The 20,000-nt window shown below is 46.6% G+C and overlaps 1 protein-coding gene across 3 annotated transcripts in view; it reads right to left on the minus strand.

Moving 5' to 3' along the window:
• The window catches only part of znf827 (zinc finger protein 827), a 99,798-nt gene that overhangs the window by 60,490 nt on the left and 19,308 nt on the right, over positions 1 to 20,000 (minus strand). For all 3 annotated transcript variants that reach the window (XR_007140352.1, XM_027177657.2, XM_047812130.1), the window contains exons 2-4: positions 7,741 to 8,937; positions 3,062 to 3,234; positions 1,825 to 2,275 (exon numbers count right to left, since the gene is read on the minus strand). Coding sequence is in view for 2 of the 3 variants with exons in the window: in XM_027177657.2 (XP_027033458.2) it covers positions 1,825 to 2,275; positions 3,062 to 3,234; positions 7,741 to 8,937 (1,821 nt within the window). In the remaining variant the exon portion in view is untranslated. The remainder of the gene's footprint in view (positions 1 to 1,824; positions 2,276 to 3,061; positions 3,235 to 7,740; positions 8,938 to 20,000) is intronic.

The raw sequence follows: 20,000 nt of genomic DNA on the forward strand, positions 1-20,000 counted from the left end.
CCTTGACAGCATTCGGGCTATCGTTGCTATTAAGACAAACTCAAAAAAAAAAAAAAAAAAAATCGATCTGCCATCGAATCGATCTGAAACCGATAAGAAGAATCCAACACTCTTTATTTGGGTTAATAAAATATATTTTGAACATAACACAGGCGAAGCTTCTGTCAATCAAAGAAAACAAATAAAAAACCTTTCACGAACCCCCATTAGCTCCACCCACTCAAATTTGCATGATGCCTGAAACCCACTTTTGACGAGCCGTTGTTGAATCTTTGGGTTGTCTTTACAAAATCTGCTTCTAAACCAGTTCCTGGTTCGGTGTTCTTTGTTCAGCCAATCAGCTTTCAGCAGACAGTTGTCATTGACCTACTGTTTAAAAAATCTACATTTTCTGCCACATTGGTAATATTCATTCATTCTTTCATTTTCTACCGCTTATCTGAACTACCTCGGGGAGCCTGTGCCTATCTCAGGCGTCATCGGGCATCGAGGCAGGATACACTCTGGACGGAGTGCCAACCCATCACAGGGCGCACACACAGTCTCATTCACACACACACACACACACTCACACACTACGGACAATTTTCCAGAGATGCCAATCAACCTACCATGCATGTCTTTGGACCGGGGGAGGAAACCAGAGTACCCGGAGGAAACCCCCGAGGCACGGTGGAGAACATGCAAACTCCACACACACAAGGCGGATGCGGGAATCGTAGCCCCAACCCTGGAGGTGTGAGGCGAACGTGCTAACCACTAAGCCACCGTGCCCCCACACATTAGGAATATTTGTTTGTTAAATGTGACTACACACACAGACAGACAGACACACACACACACACACACACAGACACAGACACACACACGATGCATCCATCCAGGAGGTCACACACTCGAGACCAGAGGGCCGCTAATCACTTCCAATTACGGATTCCTTCTTTATTATGAATTATGCATGAATTTTTAATTAATTTAATGTTCCAAAGGTTTTTTTTTCTGTTTTTTTTTCCTCCCCCACGCCAAGATCTCAATCTAATTACTGTGTGTTAAGCTGGTGAGTGGCGGCCTTGTTTCTGACCTCATGGCTGAACCCTAGGCGAGTGTCTCGCATCAATCTTGCTGTTGACTCAAAATAACCTGACACTCGCGCTGCGACGGAGTTAAACAGCTCTAAACTTTGGGCTTGTTCGAGTGAATAACTGTCAAAGCGCTGGCTCTTTAAGCAGCTTTGGAGGCGGCAGGATAATGCTGCTTTGGCGCGTGCGTGAGTGTGTGTGTGTGTGTGTGTAAAACCTGGATATAGGCTGTACTGCTACATCAACATCTCTTATCTCTACCTAATGATTCTGCTTTGTACTTCTCGGTGCTGCTCCTAGAGAAGCCTTAGGCTGCACGGTATAGCACATGGTCCTGCACTAACACACTTTAACAAGCCTTTAATGGCCTTCAAATGGTGATGTACACTACTCCTTCCCAGGTCTGCTCCTTTAATTGTCCCTACAAGATACATTTTACAGGCTTAACGAGCCTCGTAACCTCATGAAGGACTTCGGCTTCAGGTGAGTTGGACGCACTGAGTTGGGTCTGTAGATATGAACAGGCTTTGTGTGTTAATTAGGTGTGTTTGAGTAATTCTACAGGAACACGACTCTGCCACGGGCATAAATCGATAACAGCATGAAGTTTTTAAGATGAGGGATAGTTTCGATTTTTTTCCGGCTAAACTAAAGTTGCTTTAACTCTTCGATAGTTTCCTGAGCAATTTATCAGTAATCAAGGAAGAAGCTGGAAAACAGCCCATGGAGCTCCTTTGGGACTCACCGGAGAGCTTCATGAGGAGGTCTGTTGCCGTCTTGGTGCTGATGTCGGGGCTAAAGAGCGAGGCGGCCGGGGTGGCCGTGCCTAGGCCTGGTGGACTGGCGCTGATCCTGGGCAGATCCAGTGAGCTGCTGCTGCTCCCCGGTCGCTCTCTGACCTGTGGGAATGGCGGCGTCAGGGCGACGTCCTGAGGCTCCTCTTTGATGTGCGCGTGATTGGAGGAGGGTTCGCCCGGGGCCTGGCACAGACCGGGAGACGGTGATGTGCCCGCGCCCGATGCACGCTCGGCCTCGGTTTCCTCGGTGTCAGTGCACGGCTCCTCTTTAACTTTGAGCTCGGACCGTGGGAAGTGCTGGTGGCAGCGCATGTGCAGCTTTAAACTGAAGTGGCGTGATGAGGTGAAGGGACAAAGCTCACACTGGAACGTCTCGCCCCGGTCCTGGTGCTGGTGCACCTGAAATCGTCCACAGTTATTCACCGCGTATTAAAATCCTGACTCCGAATTAGTTCAAAGAATTGCGTCTTCTGAAGCTAAAAGGTTATTATTATGCATTGTAATAAACACTTAATTCTTCTGTCAACTGGAAAGTTTTTTTTTCCTTTCATGTATATATTTTCGCACGTGAATTTAGATTCTGTCTAAATGCTACTTACTGAAAAGTAAAGGATTTTTCTTGAGTAACAAAAAGGCTGAAACAACAGGAAATAAAACAAAAGCTGAATGTACAAAATATGTTGATTGGTTTCGATAAAAATAAATAATAATAATAATAATAAAAATAATAAAAATAATAATAATAATAATCATTGTTTTTCCCACTAGAAATGTTGTTAATGTGGATTTGTATAAAATAATAATAATAATAATAATAATAATAATAATAATAATAATAATAATAATAATAATAATAATAATAAAAAATAAATAAAATGATGATGACGTTCTGGCATTTATGCAACATGCAATAAGATCAATCAAAATGAATTTTTGGGAATATTGATATGTAAAAAAAATAAATAAACAAATGATTATTGTAAATATGATTTTTTTTTGTGCATTGATGCAATAGTCAATATTACACAATTCTCTTTTAAAAAAATAAAAAAATAAAATAATTTTTAAATGATTAAAAAAATGCTGTACGTACATTAAAATTCAGAAGATTCTTAGAGTCAAACAAAGTAAGTTAATCGTTAAAAACCATTTGCGCGATGTAACATGATGTAACATGAAGCTCACCTTCATGTGCGACTTGAGATTGTCTTTGCGAGCGCAGCGGAAAGGACATAAGGGACACTGGTGGCTTTTCAGCCCCGTGTGAATCACCATGTGTCTCTTCCAGTAGCTCTTCCGTTTGATGACCAGGCCGCACACGGGGCACTGGAAGGGCTTCCCGCTGTCCTCCGGTGAACCTGCGTGGAGAGAAAGAAAGAAAAAAAGAAAGAAAGAAAGAAAAAAAAAAGTATTAGCCACCAGACCATAATCGTTGAGTGTGACACCACTACCTGGTGGTGTGGCAGTAAACGTGCTATTTGGGATCGTATCATAGCGAGTCGAGGTGAGGCGAGGCGGCGAGGTAGTCACGGTCCAGTTTGGCGTTAATTGTTATTGGTGATATGAACGGATGTTGTTTTTTTTGTTTTGCTGCTCGCTGCCTCGATCGCTCTCCATCTTTGGAGCTGATTGGGCCAATGGAGGCTCACGGTGAGCTTTTTATTCGAGCAGGAAGATGATTATTGTTGTTGGCTCTGTATCCGGTGCACATTAGAGCTCGATTGGTCTTATTAGAAGCTGGCATGATTGCATTAGAGGCGGCTTCATAAGTATTCCAGTCGCGTGGCTTGAAAAACATCTGGTAATCAGTGTTTGGCGAAATTGCAGCGCTCAGCCGTTCATTGACCCGGAGTGTAAAACTTCGAGGCTCCTATTTGTGACGATAAACCGCCATCTGTGGCCCGACCTCGTGCTGCGACGAGATCGCCGTGGAAACTGAAGCGTCTTCCGTGCTCGTGGGAAAGAAAAAAGAAAAAAAAAGGAAAGGCATCAAATATCAGCTAATTCTTGCTGGTTTCTACTGAAGACGGTCAATTGTTCCTAAGATGAGTTTGTGAGCTAGGATTGTTGGACTTATGGCGTCTCTGAAGGTTCGACGTTCTCCCCTGGCCTTCTGCTGAGGCTGCGTCGCATCTGAAGAGCCTGACCTACATTCCTGGGGAATCTGCTGAGATGGACTTAGTTAACACACACACACACACACACACACACACACACACACACACACACACAAAACACACACACACTCTGTTTGGCAGCTGAGAGGGAGAGAACGTTCTGGTAATCCAACAAAACTTCTGTGAGTGAATATTTCTAACACATAAAACTGCTGACATGCTGAAGATTTCTACAAGCAGATGTTGAAGTAATGTTTATGGAAGGAGTCTCCAGTGTCAGTGCTTTGGCAAAAGGCTTCTGGGTCTGCTGCTGAGAGAGAGAGAGAGCGAGAGAGAGAGAGAGAGAGAGAGAGAGAGAGAGAGAGAGAGAGAGAGAATGAAAGAGAGAATGAGAGAGAGAGAACGAGAGAGAATGAGAGAGAGAATGAGAGCAAGAGAGAGAGTAAGAGACTGAGAGAGCAAGAGAATGAGAGAGAGCGAGTGAGAGAGTGAGAGAGAGAACGAGAGAGAACAAGAGAATATGAGAGAGAGAGAGAGAGTAAGAGAGTGAGAGTGAGAGTAAGAGAGTGAGAGAGCAAGAGAATGAGAGAGAGAGAGAGAGAGAGAACGAGAGAGAATGAGAGAGAATGAGAGCGAGAGAGCAAGAGAGAGAGTAAGAGACTGAGAGAGCAAGAGAATGAGAGAGAGCGAGTGAGAGAGTGAGAGAGAGAACGAGAGAGAACAAGAGTGAGAGAACAAGAGAATATGAGAGAGAGAGAGAGTAAGAGAGTGAGAATGAGAGAGAGAGAGAGAGAGAAAGAGAGAACGAGAGAGAGAGCAAGAGAGAGAATGAGAGAGAGAGAGCAAGAGAGTGAGAGAGCAAGAGAGTGAGAGAGAGAGAACGAGAGAGAGAGCCAGAGAGAGAGTAAGAGAGAGAGAGCAAGAGAGTGAGTGAGAGAGAGAGAACGAGAGAGAGAGAACGAGAGAGAACAAGAGAGAGAGAGCAAGAGAGTGAGAGTAAGAGTGAGAGAGCAAGAGAATGTGTGTGAGAGAGAGAGAGAGAGAGAGAGAGAGCAAGAGAATGAGAGAGAGAGAGAGAGAGAGAGTAAGAGAGTGAGAATGAGTGAGAATGAGAGAGAGAGAGAGAGAGAGAGAGAGAGAGAGAGAGAGAGAGAGAGAGAGAGAGGCTGGCAAGGGAACAACTCTTTCCAGCTGCTCCACAACATGAAGAGCAAAACCCTAAATGATTACAAAGCCGCTACGTTTTCTCACAACACAAACAGTTTAATAGTAAGACACGACAAGTGCTGTTATTGGAGAAGCAGCTTGAGGATTCAGTCGTTGATTCATTTCCTGTCACTGCACGCCTGTAAGCGCTGTGCTCCTTCCACCTACCCAAGGTGAGCACCGGTCACCTCAGTTCACACACATTATTCCCTCCTGACATATCCACTGCCTCAGGTACAGTTACAGTAATGTGTAATTACGCACGGCGGATCTCGGTGCGCCACTGGGTCGCGTGCGCCGCGCTAAAATAGCCTTTCGTTAGAGGGAAAAAAACGCTTGGCGGAAGAAAAATATCGGTTTACGAGCTGACAAAAGAGTCTCGAGCTGTTTAAATAGCTTTTTAGTCTTGTAGCACAAAAAAAATGGACTTGCTTTGATAAAAAAAACCCTCACATAAATAAATAAATAAATAAAAACTCAATGTATATACTGTATACACATGTCCTGATCATTCTATTGCAGGCTGATTATCTCTCTGCCTTTCCGTCGGTTAGAGAGCATCACAGAGCCGAGTCTGACGTCACTGTACACGGGTCACGTTACACGGCGATGTTAGCGCAGCAGCGGCAAACACAAACACAACATCAACAATGGCTACCTACTATCATGTGTGCTGATTATTGATCATATTGGGTAAAGTAAAAGTGTATTAAACTTTAGTATACTGAAGGTACATTATCGAATGCGCTAACAGTAGCCCCGCCCCCAGCTCCGCCCACAGCCCCTGATGAAAGCGGTTCTTAAGTCTACACCAGCAACGTTTTGGTGCTACTTAAGAACAGCTTTTCCTGGTTCAGAGCTTTGGCTGTCGAAAAAGAAAGACTTGGTTCTAAATTAGGCTCCGAAGAAAGACTCAGACTGCCTCGGGGGAAAAGGGGCATTAGTGTTCCACTGGGACTTAGTCCTTGATGCCGTTGCTGATGCAGCAGCGCTTTAGTACTTTTGTCTCGGTAGCTGTATCACCTACTCCACTCCACTGCTTGAGATCTGCTTGATCTGGTGAAGCTATAAGCACTGGATTCTCCTCCCGGTGAAGACGCATGTGTCATTTATTAATGTTCTGATACTCGTAAAGCTTTTGGCTGAACGCGTGTTGTGATGTCACGTCATGTGTCTCGGCTCAAATCTCCTGTATGTTCTCTACATACAAGCTTCTCTACATATCGTGTGGCATTTACTTGATTTCTGCCTGAAGATGACTGATTTCCAATAACAGCGCAGCAGCAAATAATTGGCCGGTAAATGATTACGTTTCTTTATTACAGAATGTTTCATGCTTCTTATGTAATGACCATTTAAAAACAAGTCAGTCACGTTGTTGCAGCTATGAACAGTCGTTCCCTCACCAGTCTCTCTCTCTGTCTCTCTCTCTCTCACTCTGTCTCTCTGTCTGTCTCTCTCTGTCTCTCTCTTTCTCTCTCACTCTGTCTCTACACTCTGTCTCTCTCTCACTCTCTCTGTCTCTCTCTCTCTGTGTCTCTCTCTCTCTCTCTCTCTGTCTCTCTCTCTGTCTGTCTCTCTCTCTCACTCTGTCTCTCTCTCTGTCTGTCTCTCTCTCTCTCTGTCTGTCTGTCTCTCTCTCTGTCTGTCTGTCTGTCTGTCTCTCTCTCTGTCTCTCTGTCTGTCTCTCTGTGTCTCTCTCTCTGTCTGTATCTCTCTCTGTCTGTCTCTCTGTTTCTGTCTGTCTCTCTCTCTGTCTGTCTCTGTTGGTCTCTCTCTCTCTGTCTCTCACTCGCTCTGTCTGTCTGTCTCTCTCTCTCACTCTGTCTCTCTCTCACTCTGTCTCTCTCTCACTCTGTCTCTCTCACTGTCTCTCTCACTGTGTCTGTCTCTCTCTCACTCTGTCTGTCTCTCTCTCACTCTGTCTGTCTGTCTCTCACACCGATATTTAAACGCCCAAAGTAAAAAAATCCCAGTGTGACGTGTTACACAGAAATCAGAGCGCTGACACTGGAGACTCCTTCCAGAAACTATAAATAAATGTCTCCTTCATGGTTAAATGACATTTTTGGACATTTCAAGCGCTTTGCAACAGAAACGATAACGCAGACGATTTCTGACCGATCCGAATCCAGAATTCGAACAAGAACAAACTGCTAGGAAACCATTTGTAACGTCGACATCTGAAGCGAAAAGCCAAGACGTCAAAGCGCTGATGAGAAGTGAGCGTGTAATTAAAAGCACATTCCACACAGCAACCTTTTACCACAAGGTCTGAGAATTTCCGCATGAAATTAGGGCAGTTTACGTCTTTATATCGGCTTGTCAGCTATTGCCAGTTTAATCCTGTATGTAAAAGATGAGCAGCTTATTTAGTCGGCTCAAACAGGTCGACTTGTTCGAATACCTTCACAGATCCACACACAGGTGATTTTATGCAAACAAGGACGTCTTTAGCCAAATCGCCTGCTGTCAGCCGTCATTACGGTGCATTAAAGGAATTGTTTACATACATCTGCCACGGTGAGGACAAGCTGTTACCTGCTTGGCTGCTGGGCTTGGCGCGTCCCTTGGGGGCAGCGGGCAGCAGAAGCTCCATGCTCTGGTTGGGCGTCGGAGCCTTGTGGTTCCTGTCAAACTGCGGTTTAGAATCCTCCGTGTTGGCCGCCGCCAGCTGCGGCTCTTTTTTATCGGCCAGCATGTTGCCGGCTGCCCGAGCCGCCACTTCTTTAAGCAGTGCAGCTGACGAGGTCATGGAGACGAGAGAGAGGAAGGGGGCGGACGAGGGCGGCTGCTGCTGCTGGCTTCGCTCTGACACTTTCTTGGAGAGTGCGGCGAGCGTGGAACTGGCAGACTGCGAGCTGAAGGGTGACGCAAAGGTGTCGAAGCGCACCGAGTCGTCCGAGCGCCCTCCGAGAGGCGGCACCGAGGACGAAGAGGAGGACGAAGAAGAGGACGAGGTGACCGAAGAAGAGGACGAGGAAGATGATGAAGAGGTGGAGTTCTTGTCCTGGAGAACAGCGTTGGCTGCTGCCTTCAGTTTCTGAATGGCTGAATCAGGAGACAGGCTTCCAGCTGGCGGCCATTTGTCCGCCATTCCGACCCAAACGTAGCTAGTGTTGCCTGAGCTGGCGGTCTCGGCCGGTCCGAAAGGGTCTCCGGGCTCTTGCTTTACCACAGGCCCCGAGGCGGGCGAGGTGGAGGAGGAGCTAACTCCATTGTTACTGCTGTTGGCAAGTCTGCGTGCGAGGGCACTCAGCTGCTGGGCGTGATGAGAGGAAGGAGACAGTGCCAGGCCTGCAGGCGGAGACTCCGCCCCTCGGCACATACTTCGCCCGACCAGCTCCCCTGATTCCAGCTTGACTGAGCCGGACTCTAGGAGTCTGCGCAGATTGCTGCTCAGCGGTTTGGAGAGGCCGTGAGCCGAGTCGCCGTATAACGATGACACCATGGACGACAGTGAAACAGAGGACACCAGGGACATGTCTTGTGTGGACAAGGTGCGTGCGTCAAGCCCAAGCAGCTCCAGCGACACACGTTGACCAGGCGTCGCACAACCCGTTGGGCTTCCGGCCAAGGTGGCGCGGTCCGGCCGTGCCCCATCCTCCGGAGACACCCGCAGGTCGTCCTGCACATCGCCGTAGGACGACGTCGAAGGACTGTCTGAATTGTTCCCAAACCAGCCGTCCTCCACAACCGAGCTGCCCGCTAGTGCCCCATCCTCGGCTGGCTCTGCATCTGCAAAACAGCACAAGACAAGGTTTTACTCATGACTGTAGCAACACACTGTAAAAGAATAAAGAGAACTTAATCATTACAGAAATCAAACCAATTTCACTCCAAATTGCATCCGTGTTACTTTTCTCCCGACGAGTCCCTTTAATCTCCCTCGTGAATGAAACAAAAAAGATGAATAAATATAGAAATTTCCCTTTAAATCAGCTGTTTGACTTTTTTTTTTCCGGTGAAACATTCTCATCAAGGTCACCATGTTGGTTCAGCTTAAAAATAAAATAAAAAATAAATAAATAAATAAAAACACGCCGAAAACTCTTCATCGATGCGCAATTCACTACGCCACTCGCTTCTCTACCTTTTTTTTTTCTCTTTTTAACCATTTTTTTTTTTTTTTTCTTCCCAGGGTCTAAAGGAGCCTGGTGAAGGGGTTACCATGGCGACGGGCTCTTCAGGGAGGCTAGACAGCAAAGATTAGGGTAATGGAGGTTACAGAACCGCATTAATATTCATGAGGCTGCAGATACCACCGGGGAGCCAATAAGGATAGGGTTAAGGTCACCAAGGGTCATTAATATACACTTCATGTATCAATATTCATAAGCAAAACATTACAGCTTGCCAGACAAGGGCGAACAAAAGAAAGTGAATATTCCTGATACGTATTAACAAAAGCTTGTCGAGAACATGTCAAGAAAACACAACAGCCAGTGGATCTGAAACCGGTCAAAACTTAGCACCGAGGTCTTTTCTCTGTTTGTTTTTTTTTTGGGAAAAAACACACACCGAATCCCCCCCCACCTCAAGGTTTACGGTTACGTTAACCGATTTAAATGGCACCACCTCGGCAGGGGCAGACAGATAATAAAAAGCTGTGGCAGCACAAAAGGTCAGTGCACCTCTGACACTGGAATATGATCTGTAACAAAAAGGAAAAGCGAGATTCATTTGAGCGCAGTGTCCGCCGCGTCGCGGCCTCCCTCACCTCTCCGACCTCGACATAAGCCCTGCGAATTCTTCTCTGTTTACAGGAGGGAAAAAAAAAAAAAAAAACGGCAAATTCGTTGCCATGCGACGTTGCCCCCGGCGACCCGCCAGGATCGACAGTCTACGCGCATGTGGCTGGCACGGCTGAGTGGAGGAGGAAGGGTGAGTGAGAAGAGCTGCCTTGAACTCTTGACCTGCGCTGATCAAAACGGTTAACTTCTATAAGTTTGCGCGTCGGACGACGTTTCGACGCGTCTCCGTCCGTTCGTAGGGTGAGGACTAGACGAGAGGTGAAACATCAGAGCTCTGGTTCTGTTTAAAACTTTCTGTTGTGGTTGTGATTATTATGCCGTCATGATGTGTCTCAAATCAAAGAGCCATAATATAATCAATAATAATCTATAAGTGTGTGTGAGAATGCGAACTGACACGTGGTGCTATAATGTTTCCACTATTTATTTATACTGTACTGCACCAAGTGCCACATTACACACACACACACACACACACACACACACTTTCATGACACTCCAGCGTAACATTCCGCTGCTAACACAAGACACGAGAGTTTAACAACAGTGGCTGTGTGTACAAACATGGAGTCTCACAAAGCTCGTCATTCAGATACTGAGAGCGGAAGAGGGCGAGTGTGTGTATAAATCGGATCATCACTGCGTAAACGTGTGTGTGTGTGTGTGTTTTGATGTTGACGAGTGGCGTGGAGCTGAAGATCACCTGACCGTTGCTTGAGTTCACCACGCGTGACCTGTTTCCGTGTGACAGCGGCGAGGACGGCCACTAATGGCCCTAATGTGGTTAGAGAGAAATGGCTAGATTGCTGACCCAAGGTCTCAGATGCAGAAACACACACACACACACACACACACACACACACACGATACACATGATACACATGATACAGAGCCCAAACGAGCTGCTATGGTGTGTTATGCTAAGCAGCGTTACACACCACAGCACCCCTACCCAGTCTCTCTCTCTCTGTGGGCAGTGTGACATTTCTCAAGGTCACGACTTCAGCTTCACTTCTGCATGGCTTTATCTCAAACAGCCAGCTACAGAACTGTCTGTCTCTGTCTACATGCCTGTCTGTCTCTGTCTCTACATACCTGTCTGTCTCTGTCTCTACATACCTGTCTGTCTCTGTCTACATGCCTGTCTGTCTCTGTCTCTACATACCTGTCTCTCTCTACATAACTGTCTGTCTCTGTCTACATACCTGTCTGTCTCTACATACCTGTCTCTCTCTACATAACTGTCTGTCTCTGTCTACATGCCTGTCTGTCTCTGTCTCTACATACCTGTCTCTCTCTACATAACTGTCTGTCTCTGTCTACATGCCTGTCTGTCTCTGTCTCTACATACCTGTCTCTCTCTACATAACTGTCTGTCTCTGTCTACATGCCTATCTGTCTCTGTCTCTACATACCTGTCTCTCTCTACATACCTGTCTGTCTCTCTCTACCTTCCTGTCTGTCTCACTCTCTACATACCTGTCTGTCTCACTCTCTACATACCTGTCTGTCTCTCTCTACCTTCCTGTCTGTCTCTCTCTACCTTCCCGTCTGTCTCTCTCTACCTTCCCGTCTGTCTCACTCTACCTTCCCGTCTGTCTCACTCTACCTTCCCGTCTGTCTCACTCTACCTTCCTGTCTGTCTCTCTCTACATACCCTTCTGTCTCTGTCTACCTTCCCGTCTGTCTCTGTCTACCTTCCCGTCTGTCTCACTCTACCTTCCCGTCTGTCTCACTCTACCTTCCCGTCTGTCTCACTCTACCTTCCTGTCTGTCTCACTCTACCTTCCTGTCTGTCTCACTCTACATACCTGTCTGTCTCTGTCTACCTTTCTGTCTGTCTCTCTCTACATATCCGTCTCTCTCTGCTTACATTTGTCTCACTCTACCTTCCTGTCTGTCTCACTCTACCTTCCTGTCTGTCTCACTCTACCTTCCTGTCTCTCTCTACCTACCTGTCTTACCTACATGCCTGTCTCTCTGCTTACATCTGTCTCACTCTTCCTACCTGTCTGCCTCCCTCCAACTACCTGTCTCTCTCTCTACCTACCTGTGTGTCTTTACACCTACCTGTCCCTCTCTACCCATCAGTCTCAATCTCTCTCTCTACCTGCTTATCTGTCTCTCTCTGTCCCTCTCCTTCATGATCTCTCCGCCTTTGTTTTCCCTTTCCCTAACTCGCTCTCCTTCACACTTGCTCATTTCTCTCTCTCTCACTGTCTTACACTTGCTCGTTTTTCCCCTATATCACAAGCACTCTCTCTCCCCATCTCTGTCCTTCACTCTCATTCTTTCTTCCTCTCACTGTCCTCTTGTCATTCTCATGCCCACTCCCTCCATCTCTCTACTTCTACCTAAAGCTGCTTTCTCTTTCCCGTTGTCCTTCTTTTCATGCTCACTGCCTCTCTCCCTCCATCTCATTCTTTCCCTCCCTCTCCCTCCACTTCCTTCTTGCTCTTTCCCTCACTAGCCTCTTTCTGTCATGTGCACTCTCTCTCTCTCTCTCTCTCTCTCCCACCTCTCTCACTCCTCTGCTGTCCGTTTCTCACGCTGTCTGCCCTTGCCCCTTTTGTCTCTCTCCCAGTCTCACTAACGCCAGAGCGACAGCTCACACTTTATTTGCTACACTAGTTCCTGAATCTGGTAACAGCAACAAGTCACACACACTCACTCACACACACACACTCACACACACACACTCACACACACACTCACACACACACACACTCACACACACACACACTCACGCACACACTCACGCACACACTCACGCACACACTCACGCACACACTCACGCACACACTCACGCACACACTCACGCACACACTCACGCACACACACACACACACACTCACACACACACTCACACACACACACACTCACACACACACACACTCACACACACACGCACACACTCACGCACACACTCACGCACACACTCACGCACACACTCACGCACACACTCACGCACACACTCACGCACACACTCACGCACACACTCACACACTAAGAGGAAAGAACCTGATTGGACAGTAAAACTTTTTTGCCAGTTCTTTCCTTCTTTTTTCCCCCTCAGAAAACGTCCCATGATAAGTAACACTACTATCAGTGTCCGAACCTTCCGCCTCTCTCACAATGATTACTGACCCCCAGCTACATGAGAAGCTGGAAGACGGTGGTCTTGTAGATGTCCAGGCCGAATACCGGCAGCAGTCAGGATGAATTTCTGCATCCTGACTCGTGTCTCTGCAGCTCAGGGCTGCTTTCCCTCCAGCCTGCTCCTGCTGCGTCTGCGCTCACTGTGACCTCGCGCTAGCCGTCGCTCGCCTCCTGTTTACACTCTCCTCAGACTCTCGCTCTCTTCCAAAGCCACGGCATTACACAACTTGCAGGAACAGTCCACCTGGAGCGACTCAGGGTTAAGCGCCTAGCTCAAGGGTACGGAGCTGCTAGCCGATGGCCAGAATCGAACCTGTGACCCTTCTGAGTCCTTGGGAAAAAACTACAACTACAAAAAAAACAACAAACAAACAAAAAAAAAACTCTACAAAATCGCAGCTTTCAGAGTAGTAGGACATTGCGGTGTGAATTTCTGCTCTCGTGACAGGACATTCCCATGTTCCCAGTCCCAGCACAGACTCTAGTCTTCTATACTGTACCATGTTCTGTCACGTCTAATGATCATTAATACCATCTCGATGCATCCAGAGATTGTACCAGCTCCGGATGTGTTTGCGTCATGAAGGTTTTGGTCCTTCAGTGAGAAGAGTTCAACCCTGTAAGGATCCTGAGACACCAGGAGATGTACCAGCTCCAGCTGAGCATGCAGCTCCATGTGGTCTTTGAGGACAACAACCTCCTCATCAATACACAACCTTCAGACTGTATCTGACTGTAATAAGGACATTATTCATAATAACACTGTTGTTTATAATCACACCCTCCGGTGTCACCCAAATGAGGATGAGGTTCACTTTTGAGTCTGGTTCCTCTCAAGGTTTCTTCCTCTTCCATCTAAAGGAGTTTTCCTCAGCACAATCACCTCAGACCACCTCATTGGCTATAAATACAAGCACATTTAAATATAAGTCTAATATTAATCGTGATATTTTTGTACTATATTTCTTATGTTCTGTAAAGCTGCTTTGAGATACCCTCCATCGTTAAAAACTCGATACAAATAAAATTACATTGCGTTAATACACATATAGAAACATTATAAAATGTAATTATAAAAAATCCCAGAAAAGCAGGTGAATACTTACGAGTATTTCCGATATTTACATAATCGTTGTCTATTGGCTACCGATAAACCAGCAAAGGCATCTTAAGGATATAATCACCAACAAGGTCCTCATTACAATTATCTACATATTATATTAGGCTCCGCCTCCCAACATGTGAAAGAGAAAATGTACACAAATCTAGGTACACGGATAATATGTACAAAACCAAATGCCTTGTAAAAACCTCTACATTACTCCTAATTTGGTCATTGCATATTGCCAACCGCAATCCAGGACGTGTGACAGATACCGCGTACTGCCTCTGAAGTAGGGATGCACCGATCCGATATTTTGGATCGGTATCGACGCCGATCCAAGCATTTTGAGTGGATCGAGTATCGGAGGTTCGTGACCGATCCAAATACGATACCCGTGGTCATGGGCGTCGAAACCATCGTATGTGGGTGGGACAGGACCCACCCACTTTTTAAGACCAATAATATTGGACCCACCCACTTTCACCGTCTCTATTCAGCACATATGTCTTTTTTATTACTTTTCAGAGCACCGCCAGTCGAATCCATTCAGCTTGAGGAATGCCCTAATAAATTAAACTCCATTCCGTGTTTTACCTACAGCATTGACCACGCTCCTGCTTCCTGAAATCCATTATATGTGGGTGGGACAGGACACGCCCACTTTTTATTTACTTCCGACGCCCATGCCCGTGGTGGTTGATTAATGAACAGCAAACATCATAGACTATTGCTTGAACTTATAAGAAAAATACACTTATATATTAAATTACATAAATGTAAATAAATATAATAAATTTTATGGGTAATATGTTGCACAACACTTTCTTGTGTTTTCATTTTTCATCCATTAGTGGACATTTTTGCCCGGAAACAAATAAATCTTAATAACTAAGTGAGCTGTACACATTCTTTAGTATTAAAGTTAGAAAAGAACACAGATATCGGATCGGTATCGGCCGATACTGGCAAACGCAGGTATCGGAATCGGATCGGAAGAGAAAAAGTGGTATCGGTGCATCCCTACTCCGAAGTCGAGAAACCTCCCTTATGGAAGGTGAAGGTGTTAGATTACAGCTCAGAAGGTTATGAGTTCAAACCCAGGTCCATTAAGCTGCCACTGTTGGTAGCAAGTGTAATAAAATGTATCACTTCACCAGCTTTGAATTTCTGACCTCGGACTAAAAAACAACAACAACAACAACAACAACGATGCCTTTTCTACATACAAAATCAGTAAGGTCTCTTCGGCCCCGAGTTCGGCAAGTGACGACAAATGGACATGGCTGCTCGCAGTAAACAAACAGCACTTCTACCTTTTAAAACAGTTCTGAATTCAGACTTCACTCGGAGTTTAATCAAAAACAGCAACAAAAATAAGCCTAGTGTTTAGCCTCGAAGCTCAAACGATAAACACGTATTTGCTGCTCGACGACATTATAATGGTTTGAAGAGGAACAAAGAACCTTCAGGAGGGACAGCTGACCTTTTTATGTTTGTGGTAAGTTAAAAGTGCAAATTACTTTAAATATTACTGGAATTTGTATTTGAATTTCTGCACCAAGGGATAAAAAAAAGGAAAAGAAAAGAGGAACGCTCTCAGAATCGTTTTTTAGGCTTTAGTAGAATAGTTTGCCTCGTGTTCTGTTATGATGGTTGTCTTTCCCGATTTCATCTTTTTAGCGACGCACTTTCCTACAGCTCAGAGGGGGCGGGGCTTCATGAACACAAGAGGGCAGTGTAGCTCTTGGGGGTGGGGCTTAATTTGTTCAAACGTCAGATCGACCCCGGGGTCCTGATCTTACTTCTTGCACATTTACGTAACTGGATAACACTGCGCCTCCGGTAACGAATGTTCCGAATGGAAATCGCTGTCTTTGTAAGTGTGAGCTGATGAGGCGAGTAAAGGAGAAGAAAGAGAAACAACAAGAGGAGAAATCAGGAGATGATGCTGCTGTTTTTTCCTCCCAGGGTCACATGACTTGTGCGAGGTTGTCTACTGACATACTGCGGCTATCCTGCACTCAGCGAGCCATAAAAATCGGCCCGGCTGACCCGAGGTCGCCGGGAGGGCACGGGATGGGGGTGGAGGGAGGTGGAAAACCGAGGGCAGACCGCTTCAACCAAATGAAAAGCAGCCACAGAGGCCATTAGTCGATTAAACTAGGGCGCAGTCATCAATATTCCGCTCTCACACTAGCTCGCGGTAGAAGCGAGGGTCCAACTGCATCGACTCCAGCGCAAACAGACGAGCGTGTACGCTCTGCTCTGCACGTCTTGTTCACAACGTTGTACGGCAAACTGTACTAGTCTCCATCCCCGCGCTTTGCTCGGCTGTGGGACACCATCGCGAACCGTTTTGCTCTACAACTTCCTCACTGGCTCGCGCAAAGCGTACTCTGCTAATCTCTAGCTAGCTTCAGCTTTCTGCCAGTTACCATGGATTCACTGTTACACCAGGCTAGTACAATTACCACATAGGCTAGCAGCAAAAATCTTATGCAACACACACAACACAACAACAATACACACACAGAAAAAAAACATACTTAGCCAAAACCAACTTAGCTATGTATAAATGGCTTACACTCTGGAAGCAGAAATCAGAGCTGTAGGCTCTCGCCTGGATCTCTCCTGACTATATCATATTGTGTTGGACGCAACAAGAAGGTGGAAGTGTGTGTTTGCCGTGCTCGTCTGGGACTCGGACGCCGGAGCAGCGCTCTGGTGGTGAAAATCTAAACTAATTGGCATCCTATCGGCAGCCATTTCCTGGAGCCCCGGTGCATGCTGGGAGCGAGTACCCTTACAGCAAGAGAACGAGGAGAGTGAAGGGTAAGAGGGCAGGTTCAGTGATGGGGGAGATAAGAAGTGGTGGGTGGTAATGAAGTGTCCGAGCTGGGTGGTGCCGTGGCCGTCAGCTATGTTAATTAGTGCGCCTGGCGGTCAGTGACGCGTTATTAGCACACGGTCGAGAAAATGGCGGGAATTACTTACACACACACACACACACACACACACACACACACACACAGTCGGGTCTCACGCTGTCTCGAGTGACTAACGGCGCCCAGCAGGAGGGAGGGGATCCTGTTAATTGGGGAACTCGCACAATCAGCTCTGTCTCATGAGAGTCCAGATTGGTGAAAACGAATACGAGTCGTGCTGCAGCAGGGAGCTTTAAATCGCTCCAGACAAAAGGCAAACAGAAGCGAGTGGAATCGTATCCAGCAGGAAAATCCGCCTCTTCGGATTGTTAAGGACTCCGTCTGTGGATCTACTCGTGTTGTAAATAAAACGTTTGACACACGTGTTGTGGGTTTGTTCTGATTGAGTCAATCAACACAAATGATACTGTACAGAGCTATTCACTTTTTAATATAAATATATATATATTGATATAAAATAGTTCATCGGTGGGACGACAGTGATCCGTTTTCCCCCCACGTTTCCTCTGGGATGGAACAACCATGGTCACGTGATCACAGGGTCATATGATCAAGTCGTAGAGGCTGGGATTGTGCAACTGGCTCTTATTTTCAGCTCGGAGTTCAAGCAACGATCCGAAAATACGCCGAACGACAATTTCACTGTACAGGAGAAGCGCCGTCAGTGGCGTTGGGATAAAGAGGAAAGTATTGGCACCCTTGGTGGCTTTTTTTTTTTTACTGCCACTGACTGAAATTATTGGAGTCTTATTTTTAATCCTTAACCAGCTTCTTCACTCTTTTCTGGGCAGACTGAAGTAGTTCTGTTTGTTTTGACTGCATGGTGGAAAAGCGTTGGAAAGCTCCACCTTAGTGACACATTTTTTTTACAGTATAACTCAAATATTCTTCCAGCTGCATTTTCTGCTTAGTGCAGGAGTCCGCGTTCCAGGTTTGAGCTCTACCCGTTGACAAATTCCACTCGAAATGTAAAGCAGCCGTATCTCCATTTCCACGGCGCTGGACGCCGGCCTTCGCTCGCAGCACGGCTCTTGCTATATATAATGGCGGCCGTGTCGTTCCGAGGTGTACTACATGTTACCATCTGCGTATTTTCAGCATGGCCTCGGTGCTCTGCGGGCACGTCCGGCTCCGTGCCAGAGGTGAGAGTACTCTTGGAAGAGAACGAGGCGCCTTTGGCCTGGAGATTTCTGAAATTCCTCTTTGCAGATGAAGCGCCCTTTCGCTCATCCGTTTCAACCCCCCCCCCACCTCTGCTTTTAGAGACCACACACACACACACACACACACACACACACAAGCTCAAAAAAGGCGAATTGAGAATTAATCATCTCAGATTTACCTTTAGAGCTATAACTGATGAGTGCAGGGCCTCGTGAAAGGAGAGAGAGAGAGAGGGAAAGAGAGAGAGGATTAGGCTTTTAGATGAATCACTAAAAAACCCAAACAAAATAGAAACAGAAGGATGGCTCGGAGCGGAGAGTGTGTGTGTGTGTGTGTGTGTGTGTGTGCGTGTGTGTGTGTGCGCCAGGCAGATAAAAGTAGCAGTGTGAGCAGTGGAGGGACAGGAAGCAGGGGTGGGTAAGAGTAGGTGTTGTGACGCTCGTGGCACTACGGGCATTTGCTCTGGCGCCGTGGACGCCTACCCGGGCAGGGACGGGTTAGCGCTGCCAGGGAAGCTGTCCAGCTACTGTAAATCACACTCCGTCCTACTAATACTGATGCTTAACCAAACCAGACCACAGCCACCCAGAAAGAGAGAGAGAGAGAGAGAGAGAGAGAGAGAGCAGGGGATATAGAACACTGGAAAAAGAAGGCATCATCTTCTTCTTCTTCTTTTTTTATACATAAATAGTGATATTGGTTTGACAGCAGCTGGCAGTGCAGCCTGAGGCAGTAGCTTCCTGGATGCGAGCCTGTCACTCAAAACGAGGGACACTAATCAGGAAAGAGTGAGGGCGGCTTCTCAAGCATCACAGAGAACGGACTGGGGAGGAAGACCGAGAGAGAGAGAGAGAGAGAGAGAGAGAGAGATACTCTTCTCATTTACATGCAGGTCCAGGAGGACATTGCGCTGATTCCTTTTTCAATCTCCATGTTAAATGGTGGCCAGTTCAGCCCATGGTTACGTCGCATTGTTCTCACTGTCACGTCGATACCCATCTCAGCTTTCACCGAGCCCGAAGGACACGTAAGCCAGATAACGGCGTTGAACTCACCAAATATATATATATCTTTTTTTTTTTTTTTAAAAAGACGAAGCAAGACGCTGGAGTGCAAGTTATTTTGGTCTCCTGTGTTCGACTCCATCCTTTTTTTTAAATCCTTGTGTGTGTGTGTGTGTGTGTGTGTGTGATAGAGCCAGGTGTGTCAAATTCATGCTGCACTAGCCCCTCGACAAATCATTAGGAAAAAAAAAAAAAAAAAGCTGGGGGGGGGGGGTGTGGGGGGGCATAGAGTAATGATCACTATGACAACCGTGGCTGTGCCTTTGGCAGGAGGAGAAGGCTGACATTTCATGTTGACCTCGAAGCTGAATTGAGGCATCACTCAAATCGAAGGCTGCGTTTGAGCTCGAGTCGCGACGCAACATCCTCACTGGAGGGGAGAAAAAAAAAGCAGACTGGTGTCACAGAGACTTCCAGTGCCGTGTGCCATGGAGCCGAGGCAGGACGAGTCGCTTGGCCCGAAACACACAAACACACACACACACACAGCTGTACACCGATCAGGTGTCAGGGAGGATTAGCAGCATCAACATGGCTCTCTGGAAGTATTCAGAAGCTGAAGAACCTTTTTTTTGTTCACCTGGGTTCTCTTCTCGACCTCCTGCTGAAC

This window comes from Tachysurus fulvidraco, chromosome 4 (genome assembly GCF_022655615.1).
Source record: "Tachysurus fulvidraco isolate hzauxx_2018 chromosome 4, HZAU_PFXX_2.0, whole genome shotgun sequence".
In the NCBI taxonomy this organism is placed as follows: Eukaryota; Metazoa; Chordata; class Actinopteri; order Siluriformes; family Bagridae; genus Tachysurus; species Tachysurus fulvidraco.